Source organism: Dermatophagoides farinae, chromosome 1, assembly GCF_024713945.1.
Source record: "Dermatophagoides farinae isolate YC_2012a chromosome 1, ASM2471394v1, whole genome shotgun sequence".
In the NCBI taxonomy this organism is placed as follows: domain Eukaryota; kingdom Metazoa; phylum Arthropoda; class Arachnida; order Sarcoptiformes; family Pyroglyphidae; genus Dermatophagoides; species Dermatophagoides farinae.
In genome coordinates, this window is record NC_134677.1 from 2,062,390 (window position 1) to 2,088,589 (window position 26,200).

General features: G+C 30.8%; 2 protein-coding genes across 8 annotated transcripts; both read right to left on the reverse strand.

Moving 5' to 3' along the window:
• Positions 1 to 60: 60 nt before the first annotated feature.
• On the reverse strand, positions 61 to 7,519 carry LOC124493100 (WD repeat-containing protein 48). Of its 4 annotated transcripts, none has more exons than XM_075732079.1 (4): positions 7,027 to 7,519; positions 4,067 to 6,949; positions 3,302 to 4,010; positions 61 to 3,230 (listed from the first exon to the last, which is right to left on the reverse strand). In XM_075732079.1, exons 3-4 carry the CDS (start codon positions 3,845 to 3,847, stop codon positions 858 to 860), a joined length of 2,919 nt encoding a protein of 972 aa, XP_075588194.1. In that variant the 5' UTR covers positions 3,848 to 4,010; positions 4,067 to 6,949; positions 7,027 to 7,519; the 3' UTR covers positions 61 to 857. The 4 variants fall into 4 exon arrangements, with proteins under 4 accessions (XP_075588194.1, XP_075588197.1, XP_075588201.1 ...); XM_075732082.1 differs by having other exon boundaries at positions 4,067 to 5,631; positions 5,787 to 7,519; XM_075732086.1 differs by having other exon boundaries at positions 3,302 to 3,992; positions 4,067 to 7,519.
• A 2,661-nt stretch (positions 7,520 to 10,180) lies between these two features.
• Positions 10,181 to 25,181, reverse strand: LOC124493098 (uncharacterized). Of its 4 annotated transcripts, none has more exons than XM_047056160.2 (2): positions 24,948 to 25,181; positions 10,181 to 12,635 (listed from the first exon to the last, which is right to left on the reverse strand). In XM_047056160.2, exon 2 carries the CDS (start codon positions 12,535 to 12,537, stop codon positions 10,459 to 10,461), a length of 2,079 nt encoding a protein of 692 aa, XP_046912116.1. In that variant the 5' UTR covers positions 12,538 to 12,635; positions 24,948 to 25,181; the 3' UTR covers positions 10,181 to 10,458. The 4 variants fall into 4 exon arrangements, with proteins under 4 accessions (XP_046912116.1, XP_046912117.1, XP_046912114.1 ...); XM_047056161.2 differs by lacking the exon at positions 24,948 to 25,181 and adding an exon at positions 23,228 to 23,278; XM_047056158.2 differs by lacking the exon at positions 24,948 to 25,181 and adding an exon at positions 16,410 to 16,642.
• Between the last annotated feature and the right edge of the window lie 1,019 nt (positions 25,182 to 26,200).

A 26,200-nucleotide genomic window follows, 5' to 3' on the forward strand; every position in this document is an offset into this window, starting at 1 on the left:
TCAATAATAAATTGAAAAGATTGATATAATCTGAATGAATGTGATGTAATAACAAATGAATTAAAAAATTATAAACTCTGATGAAATTTTTATTCAGTTTTTTTTTGCAATTCGAAAAAAAACAAAAACCACTCTCAGTGAATTATCATAACATGAACGTTTTTTTTGGGATACAAGTCTGTTTTTTTTTTCATTTGTATGAACAATTTCTTCAATATGAAAACACAGAAGCAGATTCTTTCCATGATGAGTGTTGAAAAAAAACAATCAAACAAAACAGAAATAACAAAAAAAAGCAGTAAAAAAACTCATATATTCAAGACAAAAATGAAATAAATTAATAACTGGAAACTGGTGCGCGATTTAAGAAAGAGAGAGAGAGAGAGAGAGAAAAAAAAAATATAGCAATCAAATTTTTCTTTTAAAAAATACAAAATTTTCATTCTATTATATAGAGATTTCAAAAACAGAACAGATAATAAAATAAAACAAAAATGACTATTTTGGGTGTGAAAGAAAGAAAGAAAAAAGAAAGAAAGAACCGAACAGAAAAAAATGTTTCTTTGATTCTATCAAATTCGAAGAATATGTTTTGATGTTAAACAGATTTAGTTTATCTATAAATGATGGTGCCATTCAATAATTAATGAGATGAGATGAAAGAGAGGCAATGATGAAATGAATTTGAAAAATTCTATGAAAGTGAAAGAAAAAGAGAAACAATACATATGATTTTTTTTTCTTTGTTCAATTTTAAATTTTAAATCATTATATAGATTCAATTTATATTTGAGATGATAATGCACCATTTTTAATTTGCAAAAGTGGATGATGATAATGATGAGTAACTGTTAATTTTATTTGATTGGTCGATAATAGAGCACCAGATCGCCACTGGATTTCCATATTAAATGTTTAACAGTTCTTAGATCCATGTTAGGATCTAAAACTTGATCTTGACAAAGTAATTCGACACGTTCTTCCGCTGTAGTTGAACGATGATTTACGGCAACATCATTATGATGATCATTATCTTGTCCATTTTCTCTTACGGCTGGTCCATTATGATTTAAAGGACTATTCGAGGTATTATTACCATTTCCGACATGACACGAAGATGAATGTCTACTGCACATGCTACCAGTACTACTCGAACTACTTGAACTTCGTGTGCTGCATGTACTATTACATTGTTGTTGATGATGATGATGGTGATGGTGGTGGTGGTGGTGATGATGATTATGATTTGCATGAGGATTACCGGTTGTCGAGGATGTAAATGATTTATTTCCATTCATTGCACCATTATTGGATGACTGATAAGCAGGACCGTTATTAGTAACGGGTGTTGAAGAATTGCTGGAAGAACTGTTTGTTGGACCATTCGATGTACCTGACATTGGCTGTTGTGATGATGTTGAATTAACAATGCTTGAATGTTGATCAAACAATTCTTTACATATCTTTGTATAAACATGTTCAATCACTTTACGAATTAAAAGCATATCAATGGCACTAAAATGTTCTTTTTTTGAGTTTTTCAACTCCATCGATGGATGAGGATGGACAAAGAAGGAGATTTTATTGAATGCAGGCCATTTACGTTCGACGACAATATTATTCACCCACATTGGTACCATTTCTTGTAAATGTCCATTCTCATTATCTTGTTTGGCTTCACAAATCCGTATTCTCAGCAATGTACGATGTTGTGAACCGCCTGGACCACTATTCTCACTAATGATCAACGGTGTATGTGGTGGTATCGAAAAATATCGATTAATCGGTCCCTGTAGATCGGGATGATGCCTCGGATATGATCCACTAACAGTGTTATTATGGCCATTACCATGATGATGTCTATGTGAATGATGATGTGATGTAGTATCATTACCATTACACATGGAATCACCATGAGAATGTTGATCACGATCAGCATTCACGGATATATCATTATCAATTAGATGAGTATGAGTTTGTGGCCAATATTCGAACAATGCTAGAAGTACCAAACAACCAAGATTAATTTTGGCATCCTGTTGTGTCGAGGAATTATTTGTGACGTTTCCAGCACTGGTTGCACTTGTATTATCTTCATTATCACTGCTTCCAGTCCCAATGGCTTGAAGACCAAAATCACGAGCTGAAACATAGGCGCTAAAACAATCTGGTTCTTCTAGATGTATAGTCAACATTCCCATTTTTAAATCAACCGAAAACCAATTAGGTACGTAAACCATTTTGAAACGCCGCTTGATTTCAGCTTCAAAATCCGTTTTTCCTAAATCTTCTACTTTACATGCTTTCAGAACATCATATATTGCTACATTATTATCGTTATCTTTGGTAATTATATAACGTCGATCATTAAGAACGTGATAGCTGCGAATGGCAGGATTACCACGTATAATCAATTCTGGCCGCCGATTAAGTGGTTGTAGTTGCAATGAATCATTACTTCTTTGTGATTCAGCAATAGAGGACGATGTGGAAGAGATCGATGATGCATTCGATATTTTACGGCAATTATTGCTAGACGTACCATTCATTATTGTTGTTGTTGAAGATGGCGTTTGAGAAACGTTGACTGATGTATCATTCACATATCTATTACAATCCGACGACGGTAGTGATGTTCTTTTATTACCGGTTAAAGACCAGCATTTAATACAGGAGTCGGTGGTAGCCACCCAAATATAACGAGGATCTGGAGGTGTCAGCAACAGTTTAAGGATGGAAGCATTCGCTTCACATATCACAGTTCGAATTTGAGGTTGACGAAGATCAGTCATCATTACTCGACGATCTTTTCCACCAGAATAGACAGTGTTGAATGTTTCGTTGGCTTGTAACGTCCAAACACCTTCATCATGGACCAGAATAGTTGCCACACAACATTGTTGGCCTAATGACCATAGTCGAATAGATCCATCAGAACTGGCTGACAGGCACTGTGTACCATCGCGACTAATAACCAATGACCGCACATTATCCGTATGACCACGTAATTTCATTATTTTGTTTGATGTTCGTGTATCCCATACACGTAGAACATTTTCTGTTGAACCGGAAACAATTATGGTACCGGCTGGATTCAACGCTAATGAATAGATAGAATCACGATTTCCAGTGAAAGATGTTGTCGTCACTGTATTGTTCGATGTAGTTAGCTGAGTCAAAGTATTAACATCCCAAAGATAGATTGCTTTATCAAGACCGGCCGATGCAACCTGTGAAGGATAATAAATTAATTAAAATAATGGAAATTTGCCAAAAAAAAAAATAAGACAATTGCACCTACCAGTTCTTTATCTTTAGCATAAGCTAATGCTTTGACATAATCACGATGTGTACGTAACGTGGACATACAGATACCTTTGTGAGCATTCCAAACTTTGACGGTGGTATCAGAAGATGCGGAAATCAGATTTCTGCCATCACAGCATAGAACAATATCATTAATCCAATCGGTATGGTGTTCCATTGAGCAGAAATAATAATCATCTTGATGGTGATGATGAGCGTGTGATATTGATGACGACGATGATGATGAATAATTCATAGCAACATTTCCACTAACATTAGATGATGATCGAGAATTTATCGATTGTTGAATATGGCCACCGGGTTGCATTAATGATTTAGTTTTTGGATTATAAACATTCCATATACGAATTATCGAATCTCTTCCAGCTGAATATAATCGTCCTAGATGTGGATCATACTGTAGGGAATTTATGCCGGATCGATGATAACGTTCCTGTTCGGAACGTATAACATATGAGATGGTAATTTTCTTTCGTACTTGATGGCTAGCCATCGTACGTTGATGTAACGAGCTAGTCATTTTCGAAATGATTTTGTTTTGTTTTTGTTTTGATTAAACAGCTGAATTGCACCCAATATTGTAAATGATGAAAATCATTGTGAATATATTTGAATTATTAAAGACATTGTTTGAGCTTTTTTTCCAATTGATGTAATGACAAATGCTATTACACAATAAACAACTATTTGTATTCAAATGAGAATAATAATAATAATATAAATTTCCATATGTTCTTACCACTGTTCAATGGAATTTCACCATTATATTAGTTTAGTTGAATTTTAAGAATTGAAATGAATGGATCATTCATGAATAAATAATAAATAATTCGTATAAAATTATTGCTTTGAGAAATGTTTCGGAAAAATTATTTGATGATATTTCTATGACGTATATATCGTATGTATGAGTAGAGTTGAATGAAATTTTCAATTTTCCACTTTTTTCAGGATATAAGATGTTTTCTTTCGTTTTATGTTTGATACATTAATTATAAAATGAAAGGAAATTTGAAGGAAAAAGCGAATCAGTTTTCCATTGTGGTTTTTATGAGGATGGCAAGCACAAAATTGTTTTGTTTGATTGAAACTTTAGATGAAAAGTATTGATCAACATTCGATATCTGTTCAAATTGATTTTTTGTTTTTGGTGTTACTTGTTTTGATTTTTATTAGTCTGCTTGTTTGAAAATATTGACAGTTTTTTTTTCGCATTTATAGTGATGAAGAAAAACAAATCTAATAGATGTGTTTATCAAATAATAAACAAAGATGTGTTCTATAGAATCATATCTTACATTTTCATTTCACGACGATCGAAAATGGAGCGCTGATAACTTTACAATTTTTATATTTTTGAATCAAAATTTTCTTTTTCTCAAAACAAATCCTCTTTTATTTTGGTCAAACTTTGAAAACTTGTGGAACAAACAAACAAACAAAAATCACATTATTTGATGTTATTATTTATGATGATGACAATCTTCATTTTTCAATTTTCATCGACAAAAAAGTCTGAAAATGGACAAATTAAGTAATATCATCCACACATAAATACAATAATATTAATATATTATATAAAAAACAGAATCATATACCAAATTAATATTGAGAAATAAAAATTATCATATTTTTATGATGATGATTATGGATAATTTAGCCAAGAAAAAAAAAACATTTAACACGAATGACAGTGGTGGTGGTGTTTTACATTTTTTTTTTATGATCAAATCGATCGAATGCTAGCATTATGAAATGATCCATGCAGTATCCTAACGTATCCTTATGCTTCTCTCTCATCTCCTTTGAAAGTAGTAGTTGTGTAGTGGTTGTAGTAGTCGTAATTTCCATCATCATCATATATTTTTGGAAAAAAAGTAAAATTCAGATTCGAATATTGGGAAATAATCGGCAATGGCCAAGGTTAGGTTTTTTTTCAAAAAACTAATTTTATTTCAATTTCTCCAACAGGTTGGCGATGGCCAACCAGGACATCCAAATCATACAAATCAATCAGGAAATAAGGAAATAACAAATATAAAATAATGTAAAAAATATGAAATAAAAATAAAATAATTTCCAAATATTCGAATCTGAATTTAGTTTTTTTTTCATCATCAAGTTCATTTGCCAACACATTCAATGAAGTGTCTATGGTAGACAATGTATTCCTATGGGATAATGGCTCGATAAGAGTGGTCCATAGATGAAGCATTGATGATGATGATGATAAGTTTATTGGCAGGCAATGTATTTCAATGGCAATAATGGATTAAAAAATGAAAAATGATGCTTTTTTTGTATCTGTAATGATTAAAATATAATTAAATATAAAATATATGATGATATATAATTAAAATATTCAAAAATATGAATATGAAGCTGGAATTAATCAAACCAATATATTGGTATGGTGTTATTGGAACGTAACACCCACGTTAAGCGGGGTTTTACTGTACATAAATTCCCGAATTTTGTTGGTTTGTTTACGTTTGTTTTTTTTGTACGTTGTTTATGAAGGGATGGTTTGTTTTGTTTTTTCAATTATATACACTCTGGATAATCGACCACGGTACTGCCAGCTTTTTTACGAAGGAGAGGCACATGCAAAAAAAATTGGCAATGCCGCTACCAATTCTGGTGATGATGTTGCATGCAAGATTTTTCCGATTTGTACTTAAAAAATAAATCAACGAACTTGCAATCTATGAAAAATTGGATTTTTTTTTGTCATTTCGATTATTTTTCGATTGTTTTCACAAAACAATATGCATATGTGAGAATTTCGACATGGATATTATTCAAATATATGAAATAATGAAAAACCAGCCCGAGAACAGGCGCTTCGCGCCTGTCCTGGTCTGGCCCTGCGGGGCTGACTCCTTGACGGTCAATATAACTGGATACCCGCAGGGGTGGCGGCTGCGCCGCCCCCCTGCTTGGTATCCAGTCAAAGGTGTCAATTTTAACGCTTCGTGCCTGACGGTGGGTTTCTATGCACGGCGTGTTGCTTCCGGCCTTCGGTTTGGTACCGCAGGGTCAGCCATCACTTGTGCATTGCACCTGATACCTTTGAAAAAGTTGCGTACACCTAACAGCATACTTATTATTGCTAATCGATAAGTTGAAGAAATACGATATTTTTGGTATAAATACTGTGGTCGTTGTTGATCTTCCCCTCAATTTCCTAAACAAAAATCTTCAGATTATTAGGATTTTTGCAGCGGCAAAAAGCCATATAAATCATTCCATGTTGCAATACTGGTGTAGGAAGGTACACACTTATTTTATCGAAAGATTGCCCTTAAAACAATAATTAATTGTCAGAGCAAAAGCCAATACGACAGGAAATTGTCCACGCACCAATTTAAATGGTAGCTTAGGATCTTGATCGTTTTGCTGCAAAATGAATCATAGCCTCCTTGTCAATATTCGAGCTTCAATGCTGCGTGTATTTACAAATAAACGCATGCCATTGAGCAAACCACTTTGTGGTTCAATATTGCGACTGAACATGATAATCGATCCAATGTTTAATCCAAGTTTGTGTCTATAGATCCTATAGGATAACCTTGTGGGTTCATCGCATGAAGACACTCAACATTGAATCTTAAATGCTTTTCTTTATTTTAAATGAAAAAAGTTATCAGGTATTAGGTATTTTAGGTATAATCAGGTTAAATAACCGAAATAACTTACCAAACGATGAGTAGATCATAGATCACGGGAACAAAAACAAAGAAAAAATCATTCCAATGAATACAGTCTTCAGGCAAGATTTCATCATCAAATACACACTCACACAGGCAAACAAAATGAAAATCACGTGCCACATGTATTATCACAATAATCAATTCGAAAAATTCGAATTCGAACTCTTTCTATGTTCTATTGAATGACTGCACCATCTATTGGATGCAAAATCTGCAGCAAAGTGTGCTGAGCTAGAACAATGAAAAAAAAGCTTTGTCAAAGCTACATACCACAGAATGCGTTTCTTTGGAAGCGACTTCTACTTCTGAGCTGGACGAACTGTTCAGCGGCATTCAAAAGTTTTCCCGCATGCTCAGACACACACACACACAACACACACTGAGTAGCTCATACCAAATAGTTAGGTTTGTACTGAAAATAAGTAGGAATTTTCGGCTCAGCTTCTCCGCAGTTTACAGACATCCTTAGCCTCTTAAAGAGTAGAAGAAGATAATAAAAGTTTTTTGAATTTCGATTTCGTTTTCTCCTGTATTTGTATTTTGTTACACTGAGAAAGAATGCATTCCACTTGATACTCGATTTTTTTTTGCATGAATTTAATGAAATTTTCTGAATCTGAAAATTGGCTAAAATGATTCTTAAACTCCTTTATTATGGCTTAAAAAATCTGAACACACTTTGTATACAATTAATTATAATTTTTATTATTTTTTTATTAATTATAATGTTGCAAATTATCTTGAGACTAAATTAAATATAGCATATTTGATCATATTTAATATATAATATATCAACATCACAACACGCGTTCGCCGTTGGCTTTGGATGGAAAACGTGTCTATTGGAAAAATATGTTCACCAATCAACAACAAAAACATCAACCGAAGTTTCTTGGTCCGTTTGTTGCTGTCTCTACCGAAAATCCTTTGATATTTAACTTAGTTGGGAACGACGGAGTTCAACGCCGAGTCCATGTGAATCAACTTAAAATTTGTCACGACCAAACTTCGAACCTCGCTCTAGTTAGAAGAAGAGGGCGGCCAAGAATCTCGATTACTACAGAGGAGGAGTAGATTGGTGTTCGATAATTAGATTTGTTTTACACCGCTACTTAAGCAGTTGGCGTTTACGCCTTTAGAGTTCAGTTTTGGAATCGCTTTAATCTCGCCTGTTTGCCATTAACCGTATTAAAATTCAACTATATCATATATATATTTGGTTGTGTATTCAATTAGTGAATTAAAATTTATTGATTGATATTGATTGATTATTTACAAAACAAAAAAACCGAATACTGAAACAAAAACATTTGAAAATTATATTATTATTTATGTGTTTAATAATTACAAATGTTTGTTGAAAATTTCAAATAAATAGTTGACGCCATTCACATTTGCATATGTTGCAAGCTCGGAAAAATCAGAACACTTTAATTTAACGCTCATCGTAGAAATCTTTAAAAATATTTTGATTTATGAAAAATGCAAATTTTCTAATTTTCTTTCTGTTGTTCTCAGCGGTAATTTTTGGCAATTTAAAAATTAGTTTCATTTAGTTTTTTGTTTTTTTTTTGTTTTTTTTAATTGTTTTAGCTTGACGGATCATTTTCATCTTTTTGTTTACTTGGTGGATATATTGAGGTTTAATTCTGAAAATAAAGATTCACATGTCCACATCGATGAAAACGTTGATAAAATTGCCTTTGCTTATATTTTTAAACAATTAAACGTGTCAAGAATTGAATTCCATGTAGTTAGAATTTCATCTTTTGCAATTTTATTTATTTTATCCAATAATCGATTATTTTCAATAATTTCTAAATCATGAAGAATTGGTAGAGATCCGAGAGGTTTTAAAAAAACATGAAAGAAACAACGCGAGATTTTCAGGAACGGATAATCTTTATTCAAAAAGTCATAAACACAGAAAATTAGTAACACATTCAATCAAGCATGTAACAGCAATGACAAATCATATAAAGTTTTTAGAGAACACAAAAGGAACACATTTGAACGATGAGCAAGAGAGCTTCTTCATAAATATCATAACATTTCTTAAATCAACAAATTTTTGGTTACGTACTTGACTGAAATTCAATTAATTCCATTTCTAATTCATTAAAATTGAATCACTCAAGGTCTTTTAAATTTAATTTTTTAAATGGTATTGTATCAGGATATAAAATAAATTTTAAAGTTTCTTCAAGTTCTTTAAACTGCGTAAATCTTGCAGAAAATTCCTGAATCAGGGATTGAATTACCATTGAAAATTCTTTCGTTAGTGACTATTTAATTGGCTTTTCGTGACATTCACTTTCAGAAAACATATAAGCATTTGAATACTGATTCCAAAAAACTCGAATTTTCGATAAGTTGAATAAGATATTGTAAAATAAAGTAAATGTAAAATGAATTTTAAGAGACTAGTGTGGATATAGTCGATTTTTAGCCTCTAGTGCGGATTTAGTCGACTTTATTTTTTTCGTTTTTTCGTTATATGTCCGGTATGAAAAATTGAGCTGCAATTGTAGTCGAAGTATAATAACGTTTTCGAAATTTCATCATAGTGTCCATCATCATAAAATATTCGTTTTTTTTTTTGGTGAAATATTTTTTTTATGTACAGTAATACCTCGCTTAACGCGGGGGTAACGTCCAAAAATTCTGAGCGTTAAGCGAAACAGCGTTAAGCGGGGGTATTTTTACATAATGCATTTTTACCCTTCATATACAACGTAACAATGTAATGTAATGTAGGGTAATTGTACAGCGTTATATCGAATCAGCGCTAAACGGGGCAGCGTTAAGCGGGGTATTACTGTATTTGAAATTTGTTTTTTGAATTTTTCTTTTTTTTATACTAAAATGATAATTATTATCGCTTAGATACCAACATCGGAAGATCTTTGGGAAGAAGATCTAAGACAATTTCTTGATGAATTAGATTGTGTTGAACAATTTGAATTTGAACGTGAACAGCTTGATTCAGGTAATAATTTGAAGTTGAAAATGAAACATTCATCAAAAGTATCATCATATTGCGGCATGAGCAATTCTCAGAAATGAAAACGACGACGACAACAACGATAAGAGCCATTCATTAAATGTGTTTACCATCGAATCCAGTAGATGGCGAATGATTTTAGATAAAGAAAAAATAAATTTTTTTTTATTTGAAATTCAAGAATTTTTTTGTATGAAAAAAATAAATGTAAATTTTGAGATCAGTTCCTTATTTAATATATACAAAGAGATTGTTTTTTTGTGTTGTTTAAATGTGAAAAAAAATATATTAAATCTGTTTGAGGTAGATTCAAAATGTTCATGTGATGGTAAATCATTTGGATATATAATTTTGTTTGGCCAAAATAAAAATATGATGATGATTTGATTGGAATCATATCGATTGTTGTTGTTGTTATTGTTGTTTAAGTGATAATTGATTCTGTAAATTAGCAATAAGTGTATCTTTTTTCTCTAATTTTAATTCAGCTTCAATTAATTTCAATTTTAATTGACGATTTTCATGTTCCAAAAAACTGGCTCTTATGGCAATCTCATCCTCTTTGGCTCGTCGTAAATCTCTTGATCGTTTGGCTGCTTCATTATTTTTACGTCGTCGTTCCCAATATGCTTCATCTTTAAGATTATCCGGTAATGGTCGTGCACGTTTTCTACCCGAATTTGTCGATGTTGTTATTGCCGTCGTAGAATTTGGAACATTTGGTAATGATAAGCCAGCAGTGATCGGCATGACAAGTGAATGACTATTCGATGTAGATGTTTCCATTATTGCTTGATTGATTGGACTTTGATTATGATTATCGACAATATTTGTTCCATTTAAACTTGAACTATTGGAATTTTCATCTGATATAAGATCTAATGACTTTATAGAACTTGCCGATGTATTATGCGATTTACGATTTGTTGTTGATTTTCGTTCAATAGAAGATTGTCGCTCTTTTGTCATAGACAACATTTGTGAACGAAACATTAAATAAGCTTGATCGGAACCAAGTAATGAATCGGCAGCAGCTAAAGTTTCCAATGGCAACGATGATGATGATGATGATGATGTTGTTGATGATGCCGAAGTAGTTGTCGTTGAAGATGGTGAATGTTTTTGAGGTAATAATGGTAAATCTTTATTGTTATATAAAGCCTTGAATGGACGTGTATATTTTGGTGTTGATGAGGTAGATGAATTATTATTGATTAATGTAGTCGCTACATTATTCGATGATAATGTTAAATTTTGATGTTCAGCTGAACTATTCATTATTGGCGACATTGTTGTTGGAGCTGTGGTTAATAATAGTCCACCACCAACACCATTATTGACAAGTGATTGTTGTTGCCTTTCGGATACCAGATTTTTATGCTGATGAGTAAGGAAAGCATTTTGTGATAATATTGTTGATGGTGATAATAAATTCGTTGTTGAATGAATCGATTTTATTGGCGATAATGATGATGGAGTATGATTGTTGTTTTTGTTCAACAATTGTTCAACGATATTTTGTGATGATGGAATGGGCTGTTGCTGTTGCTGCGGCTGATGATGATGGCTGTTATTCATTTTGGTCAATAAATTCAACAGCTGAATTGCTTTAGCATTGGTATTTGTTGGATCTGACTCAATCATCAATGAATTTGGTGATGACAACGTTTGTGGATGCTGACAATTCAATTTAGCTAATTGTAATGCCTGATTTAATATTGTTTCGTTTAAAACTTGTTGCTGTGAATAATTTTTCGTTGCCGGTTGAATTTGACTGGTCATTTCTTGTAAAAATTTTCCAAAAATATCCTGATTGACTACTGGAAGTGATTGTGATAGGACTGATGATGGTATTGTAGAGTGAATATCTACCGATGGAAATACATTAGCTGTCGAATTTAAATTCGATTTCGATGATGGTGACTGCAATTGATTGATTGACATTCGATGTTCTGGTGGTGATGGTGATGGTGTTGTAAAACAATGATGTTCAGGTTCATGATGACGTTTCAAGAATTTTGGATGAACTTTTTTACTTGCAGTTGCAACAGATTTTGATGATAAAAGTGGTTCTGGTTGCTCTTGTTGTTGTTGTTGTTGTTGTGCCGGTTGTGGTGATGATGTTGATGTTTTTTGATTTTCATCTATTTGCCCCGAATTACCCGTACCAATAAGTGATGATCGTTTAGTTGATGGAGATTTTGAAGAAAAATCCAATGGTTTGTCATCATCACCATCATCATTCTCCAACATTGTCATCATCATTGTTAATGGCTTTGGACTTGATTCATTCGGTGGTGATGATTGTGGTGAATGATAGATAGTTGATGATGAAGTTGTTTGTGAAAATTGTTTTGATTGTGGTGTTGCCATTGTAAATGCTCCATTTTGATGAATATGATGATGATGATGTTGTTGTTGTTGTTGTTGTTGATATGTATTATGATGATGATGATGATTGGTGACGATCGATGTTCCAGCCGAAGAACTCATCTTTATTTTAATATAAACAGGCTGAAATATTTTTTTTCAGACAAAAAAAAATTTCACGATGGACAATGATGGTCAGTAAAATGGCAGTGTTATTTTTTCTGTGTGTACATATAATAAATATTTTTGCAAAACAAATGATTAGATGTTATTATTATTCATCATCATCAAGAAAATAAGATTAAATAGAAAGAAAAGATGAAATGAAATGAAAAAAACAAGTTTGTCGCAAATAATATTTATATATGTGAAATCAGCAATGTGATGACCTATTGGCCAAATGTAAATGGTACGAATGACATTCACTTGGTCAATTGCATTATGATTATATGAAGATATACACACGAATACCAAGCATAGTTTTTTTCTAGATGAACCGAATGATCTTCAACCTGAACTATGGTCAATGATCATAGTCCTCGACAACAACAACGAAGATGATGTATGACCATTTTGAATAGAGTTATGAACACACATTTGGACACTAGGCACACGGATAGAAGAGGAGAGTGGGGGGTAGAACTGATAAAAGGGATAGTTTCACACAATGATCAATGCCGTTAAAAGAAATTGTTTTTTTTCAATGATAATAAATATACTAAACCACACCACTACACACACACATCATTTTCATCATCAATAAGTTCAATGATGATCAAATAGAGTGGACAAAACATTCGGAATTGGAAGAAGGAAAAAATGCACAATTTGACTGTATACGGGTTGAAGAGCCTGAAAGAAAAAAATCAATCTATTTTTAGCGTGTTTGTGTAAAGGGACCAAAGAGTAAATTATGGAAAAATTGCACGCGAAATTAATAGTGGTGGTAGTATAGTGGAGTGGGATGAATTTTGTACGTGCCGCCCATTTGGCTGTCCATTCACTATTTTGGGTTTGGTTCATATATTGAATGGTTGGTTGGTATTCAATATAGCAATGTTATTCTCAAAGCAAACACGCACACACATACACACACACACACACAAGACATTCTTGGATTAATCTGGAAAAAATCTAATCTTAAAAAATTACGAATCAAATCTATTAAAAATTTCATTTTTCCATTTATAAGCTAGAATTATAAATTTTAAAATAATTAAATTTGGACCTATTTTGATCCAAAAAAAAAAACAATGCCTTGATCACATGGACCCCAGAGTTGCTGGTACTAATAAACCCAAAAAAAAGAAAAAATCAATTTGAAAAAAATTAATATAAATCATCTCAAGCAATGAGAGAGAAATTGTTTATTCATTCCGAATTCAGTTTAAAGTATCATGTATATTGTATTTATTTGACAATGAGAGCGGCTCGTGCTTATATCGATGATATGGCCGTCGTCGTCTTCGTAGTCATTGTCGGCAAAAAAAAAACACCAAAATGAAAAAAAAATTGACGACAACAAGACTGGACAATAACAACAACAACAACAACAACAATAACGACAAAGAATAAAAACATGACAGCTTTTTTTTCTTTAAAATAATCATTCGATTCGTTTTCCCTTTTTTTCACATTTTTTTTTGTCTCAACCATAACATTGTTGTTCCAAAATGTGGAATAATAATCTGAACTAAACAAAACAAAACAAAAATCAATCCAAATCATGTGGTTTGGAACCAATCAGTGATTAATTAACTTTCATTATTCATCATATATTTGTAAGTACACTTGTCGATATAATCGACATGTTTTTTGTTCGTCGACCGTAATCAACAAAAGAGAGACAGCAAAAAAAAATCAGATCATATCTTTAAAACATGAAATGGAAAGTGATCCATCAAAAAAAAGAAATAGAAAAAATTCATTATTCAAGTATTCAAAAGGTTGGGCAAAAAAAAGTATCGTTTTTTTCATTCTTTCTGTTGTTGTTCTTATTGTTAGAATAAAAAATTCCTTTATAATTACAGGTTTAGATATCGATGATAATTATTTGATTGAATTAATTAACTTTTAGATGATCATTTCATAGATCATCATATCATCAATCAGGCCTTAAATTTTTGAATTTTATTTTGAATTCAAAAATTTCCTATGTTCAATTGTCAATAACAACGATAATAATGATGATGATGATGATGCCAATTTGACATTGAAAGATTATTGTAGTTGGTCACATAATAATAATAATAACTTGATACGAACAAAAAATGACCAGTGATTTGTTTATCAAACTAATCGATGTAACATAAAAAAAATTTTTTTTTATCTAATCAAATCAAATACTAACGGAAGATATTTTGTTGACCAATCACAAAACAAAAACAACAACTTCAAAGTTTTCAAGAATTCATTGACCTTTTTAACGATGATGACTAATGAAACATTTTTCGTCAACCAAAATATTGAACAAAAAACAGAATCGTACATATTCAATATTCATACAGATTGTGTCACTAATTATCAACAGGCAACAATGACGACGAAAACGAAATTTTGTCGTCAGAAATTTAAAAAAAAACATAAGCATTTTCTCACACTAACCATAATCAACACCACGACAACCATAACCACCAATGGTGATTGTAGTGACCGACAAATATGAAAAATTTCTAAATATTTCAAAATATCACACAATTCATAAAAAAATGTCGTTGACCTAATGTCGTATATATTAAAAATGCATGTGTGGAGAATTTGACACACACACACACAGAATATTTATGCATTCTTCAGTCATCTAGGTATTTTATTATTATCGGAATATGTTAGTGGTTCAAAGACAATCTAATATTGTTGTTTTTTTGGACGACAATGACAACCGAAAATGAAAAGTTCATGAACCTTCTTATTGAGTGACAGGAGACAAAAGAAGAAAAAAAGAGATTTTCATATTTTTCATTATTACAAGTGACAAACGATCACGAATCAATAATATTATGTTCAACTCAGTTAGAAATCTTCAAGGTTGTTGCTGTAAGCTTGTGTGTGTGTGTCGTAAAAATGATGATTAGAATTTAATACCATAAAGAAGAACAAGGGTAACAAAAAATACTCGATCCATTAATGTTGGAACGGCTATTGTGTAAAAAAAAAATTATTATGCAAAGCAAAACACACTGAATAGAAAAAAGGATTGTAGTAAAAAGTAAAAAATATGGAACCATGTGGTCCGATATGGTCAATAAATATGTATATGTATGTGGTGATTACCATTCGAACTCTAGGGCCAATGTCCTATGATATATTAATGTTGAAATTCTTTTTTTTTTTTTTTTTTTTGGAAAAAAAATTCATAAGATATTTTACAACAAAATCTAAAGAGTTATCATCGAATAAATATAACATATAATTATCAATCTTAATGATTAAGGTAGGATGAATTTTGAATCCAAAAAACACGCACACACACAGCATGTGTTCAAGAATGTAATAAAGCATTAACACACACACACACACACACACACAAATTCCATTTCTGGATCGACAACGTTGCTATGATAGCAGCCAAATGAGACAAAAATCAAATTGTATGTATACCTGCATCAATCAACAAATATCGAATAATATTATTTCAACCAGAAAAAAAAGATTTAAGTAATCATTCGGCAATTTCGAACGAATTTGTTATACAAAACATGTTTCCTATATAATTTTTGTTTGATTCGGAAAAAAAACCAATAATTATTACTCCTCCCAGGACTTGGTGAGAACAAAAAAAAAAATTAGTCAAAAAAAAAATCATGTGCCTTTATATATAGTCAATAGATAGATAGAAAATTTAGGAACAAATTATAGTCGAAAACTATAACATAAAATTGGAAAACTAGAGCAATAAATTTTACTGTTCTAGTTTTCGTTGTTGTTGTCCAATCAAATATAAACCATATATATATACCAGTGTTCAGTGTAGACAGATTATATAATATATTTACATTTGAAATTGTGTGTGATTGGCTACAAACATTTGACCAATCACAAAATTTTGTTTCATCATCATCAAATATATAGTTGTTGAATAATATTGATGATGACGCAATTGTAGCTCCACCTTTTTCTTTCAACATCGATTACAATATTGTACTGGATTCGGATTCGGATGATGATGATGAAGATGGGCAGATGTAACACACATATTCAGCACAATTTTTATATATAGGAAGAATTACTAAATATGATGATGACAAAAAAAAAGAAAAGAAAAATTGCAAACTAAATAAAGTGCAAATTAAAAATTTTCCTTTTTCTAGATCCAATTTAAAATGCAATGGGTATGTTTAGAAATTTTGAAACAAATAAACTTTGTGTCAAAATGAAGAAGAAAAGTAAAAAATATTTATCTCCCTGATACCACCACGCCCACTAATTGTGTTGTCAGTTATTTTGGCTATGATAAAGATTACATTTATCATCATCATCATCATCGTGGACCATCATGTCATGGACATGTTTGAAAAACACAAAGTTTGTTCATTTCATTTGTTCAAATGTTGAACGAGTTATCATACAGACTGTATATGTGATAATAATCATCATTCCATAATTAGCTTTTCTAGCTTATTCTTCTTCTTTCGAGTGGAAAAAGAAGTCGATTTTTTTTTCAAAATATTATCACACATGTTCCACATGTTGGACACATCATCAATTCGACTTTGTAATAATCCACTCCTTGGTACCCCCCCTACTGAGAAAGAGAACAAGAGAAGAAAACATGAAAAACTGACAAACAAACAAAAAAAAATGACCGATAAATGTTGACCGGTCAACAACAATAAAAGTAAACAGCAGACATTTTTTTCTCTACTAGAATATTTTGTTGGGTTAATTTTTTTTTGAAAGTTGAAAAGTAAAAAACAAAAAAAAAATAATTTAACAGATATGAAGAATGACAGGTCGAAATGAGAAAAAAAAACAACTGTATACGAAAGCAATGGCAACCGATTTCGTTGTTTATTCAAATCGGAATTAGAATTCAGAATCCTGTTTTTTACATATACAAAAAAAAATGAAATCTAGAACGAAATTCGACCCATAAATTTCAGAAGAATTGTATAATTTAAAAAATCACACAATTCTTGGGAACATTTTTTTTATTGTAAAAAAATAAAGTCAAAGTCAATACCGCACAACAAACATGTGTGTGTGTGTTTACAATCGAAAAAAAACAACAAATTATTCTTACCAAATATAAATTGAAAAGATTTCATTTGCCCTTGAAATTTTTTTTTTTGACCTTCGATATCATATCGAAATCGTTATGAAATCAGTATCAGGTTAGAGAAGAGAAGCAAAAGCAAAAAAAAAACTAAAGCAATCATTCATATCACTGTCGGCTGATAAGAATAAAAAATTTTTGCATTATTGAACTTTCACTCGTAAACAAACGAAAAAAAACTCACTCTTCATTTTCCTTGATTGTGCAATAACACAAAAAAAAACACACACACACGAACAAGTCATATCGATGGACCTAGCCCTAGTCTTTTTATTGTGTATGTATGCAATCTTGTCACACAAATCATAAAAAAAACGTTCGTTTGGTCACTGAATTTATATATTATATATCAGTTTGTAATCAGTTTTTAGTATTTGTTGACCAAAGAAAAAAAAACTAGAGCTAAAAATGGAATCAATCAAAGGGGTAACCCCGAAATAACTATTCGACGACGAACGAGTTATTCACATGTCCATCATCATCATCATCATCATCAAAATGCTGTGTCGACAATATTCGGTTGAACAATGACCGAAACAAAAAAAAAAATAAAATAAAATCAACGAACATGAAAAACTCAATCGAGAGAAAAAAATACTAGTAAAATTTTCTTCCCTACGGCCAACCTAATTCAAATCGATAGCATTTTTCTTTTTTTTTGTTGTTGTTGCTGTTGTCATTCAACCCTTTTTCTATTTCACTGCGGCTGCTGTTGTCAAGAAAAAAATTTGATAAAAAATAAACGACATGCGAATTATATAAAACGAACAAAACAAGTAGACAATTACGGAATAGAGAGAAAAAAAAATTACCTAAAAATAGTTCACTACCTTTGAAAAATGTAACAATTGTGAAACGAACAAAAAAAATGTCCATTCTTTAGTCGCCATATATGACGACAATGATGATTCAACGAGTAAAAAATGAAATGAAATGAAATGGAAAAATCACGCAATAACAAGAGCAAATGGTTTGATAATAATAACTCAGACTGACCACAGCTGCTTGCATTTATTTTGGCATATAGCGAGAAAGCACTATCCTATAAATGTTGTTGATTCACAAAACAAAACAAAAAAAAAAAATTTCAAGTGGTTCACAAAAAAACCATGTTTTAACCTCTAAACAATAATGCATTGGTCACTAACTCATTCATTCATTCATTCATTCGATCAATTTTATTTCTGGATCAAAAGAGTTATTCAATATGATTTGAGAGAAATAGAAATGAAAAATCCTAATCAGGAATCCCGTGAGCCTAGCGTAGCCAGGCCCCTGATACTGTCAATCAAATTATGAAATGGATCAAATTTACAATTGGAAAAAATGGGATGGATCCTATGATGATGTGAATGTTTTTTTTTGTTTATAGGTCCATACAACAACAACAACAAATAGACAGATGAAAATTTGAAATTAAATTTTATATTAACCACGTTTTTTTTGGAACATAGAATATATAAACTTCAAAAATTGCAGATGCATTGCTAGATCCACACACACACAACACTTTCACTTTTTTTCCAGTTGTTCAATAGCGACAAAAAAAAGGATTTAAAATCATGTATGGTTCGCTTGTTTTTGCGTTCAACACAAATATCCATCAATTGAGTTCAATTGAAAAAAAGAGTTTAGAATGATCCAAGCGAAAACAAAACAAAAATGAAAACTTGAAAAAAAAACCGAAAAAAGCACAATATTTTTGTCAAAAAAAAAAAAATCTATAGATTTTATTTGTATTCTTTGGGATAATTCGTTTGAAGGCTATGTGTGTGTGTGTATGTTTGGATTGAAAATTAAATGAACTTTCAAAACACTTTTGAACACACATCAACAGAAGCATAGAAAGTGAAATTGAAATGAGAAAAAGAGAAAAAAAACGGTATATATTGATGTAAATTGGACGAGGCCATTAATAATAATACTAAACACCATCAACAACATAAGAAATAAGAGATAATGCTTTTATTATATTGTGAAATGTTTTGTGTGTGCATACAACAACAACAACAACAACCAAATGGAACTATTATTTGACAATAGAATATTGCCCTAAAAATAGAAACAAACACACACACACTCTCACACAAATACTTTGTATATATAGAACTTGAACTTGTAAATGACAATGACAAGAATGATGATGATGATGATGATGATTACGGATTCGTTTGACCGTTGTGTTTGGTTGATTATATTGTGTGACGATTGTGATCAACTCTCTTAGTCAATAACAGAGACACACATACTACAATGAAACTATGATTTTGTTATTGTCGGATGTTGAATATAATTTACAGAATTTGATCAACCGAACCAAAAAAAAGTGAACAGAAAATTTTCATCTTAAATTCTTTTATTCCGATATCATCACGAATTTATTATTCGCAAGCGAAAAACATACAGTTATAGATTCCGGTGGCCAAATAATACAACAACAATGCAATCAAAAATTTTCAAATATATAAATCAAATCACAAAATACATACTATTTTTTTTCACACTAAGCAAGACAAATTTATATTAAGCGTGCAAGCACGTGTTCACTCTCTATTCTTTGAATTTTGTTGTTACATTTGAATAGGTCTAGTATAGAAGTTTTAAGATTGATAAATGCGCGTGCATATCAAACATAAATGTTGTTGTTTTGTTCATAATTCACGGAAACTGTAACGAAATTTTTTTTTTTTGAATTAAACAGACTTCATCATCATCAATGGATTCAATGCGAAACAAAAAATTTAAATTTCAATAGAAAAAAAAAATGATTTTTTCCCCGTACATCAAACATACACATGTGTGTGTGAAAGGATTGAAAAAAAACTTTTGATTTTACACCCACGCACCTCGTAAATCATATTTCATTTTTTTTCTTACTTATTGTTCCATCTTGGAACACAGAACTGAAAAACAAAGGTGAAGACAAACGGTCCATTTTTGAATCAAATTGAATAGAGAAAACCAGTTTGATTTTTCATAAATCGTTCATTGTTGGTTTGTTTGTTTGTTCAATTCATTCGTCCAGAAAAATGGTACAACAACAACAACAACAAAAAAAACAAAAAATTATGGAATTATATTCAAACACCTTTTTCACACAAACACACACACACAAACAAAGTGACGACAATCAAACGTGTGACTTGAAAAAAAAATTGAATGAAAAAAATATGAATAATTTTTTCATTTTTTTTTCATTCAAGAAAAAAAATTGTGTTCATAGAAAATTTTCAAGAAACAAAACAAAAAATCTTTTTCGGTGATAAAAGGTCTTATTATTCATTATTATTATGGATCGATCCATAAGAAACGGAACAAATCACTGAACGAATGGAACCCACCATAAATATTGTTCAATCAATATCAACCCTTTTTTGATATTCAATATTTGATCATCATCATTCATAATCGTCATAATCATTTCATTTTTCACTATATATAATCGAATTATTGTTGTATATGATTTTCACTTATGAAATCATAACCAACCAACCACCGGTAATACTCATTTTGATAGCGAATATAAGAAAAAAAAAGATCTTTGATTTTCGGTTCCATTCCATTCTTTCTTTTTTCGCAAACATCTGGCTCGCGCGAATACAAACAATAATAATAATAATTTTGAATAGAAAAGAGTGGTCATCAGTCATCATTTATTGTTGTTGTTGTGTATATAGTACGTGACCTTGAGGTCAAACGTTGGTTTTTTTTCTGACGATAAATATATCTCAGTTGAATGAACCGAAAAGAATAAAAATACACACAACAATTATGATTTAAAATGTTATGATGATGATGATGATGATGAAATGGATTTGTGTATTATTGGTACATATATACTGGACATACATATTATATATTCAGGGCTTTCACTTTCACAATCCACATATATAACATGCCAAAAAAAATAATATATATGTTGACCTTGAAAACAAAACAAAAACAGTGAAAAAAAAACATTGTGTGATATCCAGGAAATATCACATTGTCAGGATATATATAAATATAAAAAAAGTAAAGAAAAAACTGGTTACGTTCTACAATGATAAGATGGTATAATGTTAACAAACAAAAATGTATTTACCCGAAAAATCGGACAATATTTCACACACACACAAACACACACAAAACACACATTTATAGATTGATTGATGGGATGCATTAGAACTCTTATAGCTACTACTAGTTGTTGGCTACTGGTCAATTTATTTTTGATATATATCTTTTATACTAACGAATAAATCAATTATCGATTGGGCAAAGAGAAAGATTATTTTTAGGCGACAAAATCCTTTCGCCATGGATATTGATGATGACGCGTGGCAAGCGTTATGTTTTCTATTACAATCACAGTTTCGTTTTATTTCATTTTCAATTCGATTGATTTGTCGATTGTGATTCACACACAAACACATCGACACATTGTGACCATTAATATAAATAAAAAAAAGGGTTAAAAGCGTATCGAATATAACCACAAATAGCAACAAATAAAAAAGCTTGAGAGAAGGAGAGAGAGAGAAAGTGAGATACTCCTACTCGATCATCATCTGATTGAACGATGACCTTAAATCAAAATTCAAAATTGATTCTCTGAAATTTAAAAAAAATTCCAAACACAATAGTATGAGAAAGTAAAAGTTGCAAGAATCAAGATTCATGTTTCGTAACCACTAAAAGAATGTCAAGAATTTTCATCAACAAAAATCATCTTTATATTTATATAAAAAAAACATTTCAAAAAAAAGAAAGAAAGAAATGTCAAAAGTCAATCAACATAACATAACTTTTACGTACAAACGTGTGTATGTATAATTGGTTATTGCACTTGTTGTTGTTGTTGTTGTTGTTTACTATAATTTGAGAATGTGTTCGTCTTATAAAAAATTTTTTCTCTTTACCACATCCTTTCAAGGACATTCAGTGGATCAAATATATTGAGCATTTTTTTTTCTTTGCTGTTTGGTGTGTTGGTCATTTTGGTTCACACACACACACATACAAGTGTAATCATCATTTTCCATCTTCTTACATATATGATCTCACAGCACGAAATTAGTCCGTCCGTCCGTTTTTCTTTTTGATCGACCATATCGACGATTTTTTTTTCTTCTTGTTATGAAGCCAAACAAAAACGGAGAAAACTTTTTTTTTTGGTTCAAGAATGAGAAGAAAAAAAATGAGAAAACTCACCACCACTACTGACTGACCACCAACCAAACAACCAATCAAATGACCGATTCAGCAAAAAAAAATTGAAACTGTCCAAAAAAAACTGACAAAATAGTTCAATGTCAATGTCAAGGTCGAAATGCAAAGGTCATGTTTCGGTTGCACACAAACACACACACACAGATATACAGACACAAGTACACATTTAGCTTCAAATCAAACGAAATAAAAACCTTTTTTTGTAAATGAAATTCCGTACCAACTGAAAGAAAGAAAAAAAAATGAATTGTACAACCAATCATCATCATCATCGTTCGACTTAGGACCCTTGTATAATATATAATGAACGATTCAAGAAATCAATACCAAACACATTATGGAGGATGAAATAGAGTAAGGGAAAAAATGTCAAAATTAGAGAAATGACTGGCGCCATTGGATTGATGATTTATCGTGTTATTGCTGCTGCTGTTGTTGTGTTGGTATATAAGACAAAGAATAATTGAAGATTGTGTCAAGATTAATCTTTGAAAAGAAAAAAAAATCCTGTCATATATAGGAAAAGATAAAAACCACTAGATGATAATTTAATCAAATCTATCTATCTATCTATCTTTATATGTGAAAATGTATGACAAAAGAGTTTTAGCCGTACATCTTATCACATCACCATCATCATAATCAACATCATCATGACCGGATTTTGTTAATGTAGTTTTAATGAAGTATATCCCGGTTATCGTTGTAAGCATGTATTGATCGATAAAATAAAAAAGAATGGTGAAAAGCAAATAAGATGAAAATGAAAGAAAGCAATCAAGCAAAGAGAAAAAAAACAACCTTTATAACAAGTATAAGACATATATTGAATGAATGAATAACGACGACGACAACAACAACTAAAGTTCCGGACCTGGCCTAATGTGAATGAACTGATAACTATGATTTTTTTTTTCGTCTTTCTCAACTGTTTGATGGAATAACTGGTTGGACTAAATTTATTATAAGAAAAACGAAAACGATGATGACTGAACGAAATAAATTCAATCAAGCATAGAAAGTTTTGGTAGGCATGCAGGCAATATGTTATGGATATAACATACGTACAAAAAAAAACACGTACGTGCCAACTTCAATCCTTTGGCCCTCGGATATGAAATGACCTCTCTCTCTCTCTCTCTCTCTCTCTCTCTCTCTCTCTCTCTCTTGGATTTACAAATTGAGATTTTTTTCCATCATCTTATATTGTAAGTGTGTGTGTGTGTGTGTGTGTATGGAGCACATGCGATAAAAAAGCAAACCATTTCAACGACAATTTTAAATGTGAAAATAATTTTCCAACAAGAAATTGAAATGAAAAGAAAAAAAATTGAAATCTGAACACTTTTGTGACCAACCATTATGATTTATTGCACCACATTCAAAAAAAAAAACTTCAATAACAAGAACAAAAAAAATCAAATCAAAATCATTTCAACAACGATCGAAAAATGACTAATACAAAACTCATCGATATACAACAAAATTGCTGCTGTTGTCATTGTTGTTATGATCAGCGACAAACCAACATTTTTCTAATTTTAGAATTTTAAGAAAATATACAAGACAAATTTCTTCAAGAAAAAAAAAGAAAAAATGCCTAAAGGAGTTAATAAAACCCGATACCGGAAATGTGAATACCGTTAATTAAGATTGTCATTTTTCATGAACACACACACACACACACAGACAAACATAATGAAGACCTTGGGAAGAGTAAAAAAAAAACTTCACTATAAGTGATCATCATCATCATCATCAGGTAATTGAACCACTTTTTTTAACCAATCACCAGAAAAATACCGTTATATATAGGCAACAATGGTAATAAAAATGTCACATTCACTAAATGACTATAATATCACAACGGTCATCGTTATATATCTATTATGCGTACATAACGTGTATAGCAAACAAAAAAAAAAAAGAAATGATCAATTCTTAGAAAATCATAAAATCACTCACTCTAATGGCTCTTTTATAGGGAGGATAATGTATTAGTTTGAAAGAATGAAGAAAAGAAAACAGAAATTATTATTATATTTACCGTTAGAAAATGATGATACGATAATTTTCACTTATTTAAAATTTATTATCTTGTAGAATTCAATGAAAATTGATTGATTGATTGATTGATTCAATTCGTATTTGATGATGATGAAAAACGATGAATTAATGTGACAACAAGAACACGATGCAAACATGAATGCAAATAATAAATTTTTTCAAGTATTTTTTTTTTTTGTCATCGTCATTTTCATTGTGTATGAGAGTGTGATGACACGATGATTTGTATATGTGTGTGTGTGTGTGTTTGAATTGAATAACAATATTATGCACAAATAATATTGTAAATGAAATTGATCACGCAAATCGTATTTTTTTGTGTCATCGAACACTTTTTTTTTCGTTATTGCATGCGTTATCAATCGAATTTTCGTTTTTTTTCGTGTTATCAATCATAACACATAATTATTATTATATTATCACTAAGGTTCGATGTCATGATGATTGAATTTGAGTTTGACCATTACACTATGATGATGATGTGAGTGTGTGAAATCGAACACATCTGTTGTCCGTTTTGAATAACAATATATTCGTTGGTTTGATTTTGATTCAATTTTTTGTCCAAAAAAAAAAAAAAAAAAAGAAATCCCGTTCAAAATGATTGTTCCTGTCCAAATATTGTCATAATCAAATTATATTTGTGAATAAAATCTAATGATAAAGAAAGAAAAATATTAAACAAATTTTCAAAAAGAAAACAAAAATTTTTTTTTTTACAAAACTTGGTAACCCTTTTTTTAAAAAAAAAATGGGTAAAGATTTTAGCCATCAAGAATACAAGATTGACATTTGACAATATGTTGCTTTATGTTGACCATTGACGACAAATGTCAAATGTCAAAAAAAAAAAAAATGTTCAATCATCGGACACATACACAAATAAAGAAAATGCAATTATTTTTTTATTTGTTTGTTGTTTGAAAAAAAAGATTTGAAGGTGGTTGGCGACAAAATATGTATTTCTTTCGCTTACAATTGACCAAATAATCAAAATGTTTTGATTTTGATCAACAACTGAAAAAAAAGAAACTAAAAACCTATGAAAAATTTTCACACACACACCTGAAACAATGATAATTTCAATATATATTCAATATTGTTTCATAAGAATCAATATTTGTGAATTGATCATAGGTTATTCACACACACCCACATGATTCCATAATCGAAAAATCTATTGCAACATAAAATGTCCATTATGTGTGCGCCGCTGGTGTTGATTTTGAAAAA

What these genes read in the sequence shown, in the direction of transcription:
- LOC124493100 (XM_075732079.1), bottom strand. Translation starts at nt 3,847, where the DNA reads ATGACTAGCTCGTTACATCAACGTACGATGGCTAGCCATCAAGTACGA. An exon ending in ATGCTAAAGATAAAGAACTG is followed by an intron (nt 3,231 to 3,301) that starts GTAGGTGCAATT and finishes TATCCTTCACAG; the next exon opens with GTTGCATCGGCCGGTCTTGA.
- LOC124493098 (XM_047056160.2), bottom strand. Translation starts at nt 12,537, where the DNA reads ATGAGTTCTTCGGCTGGAACATCGATCGTCACCAATCATCATCATCAT.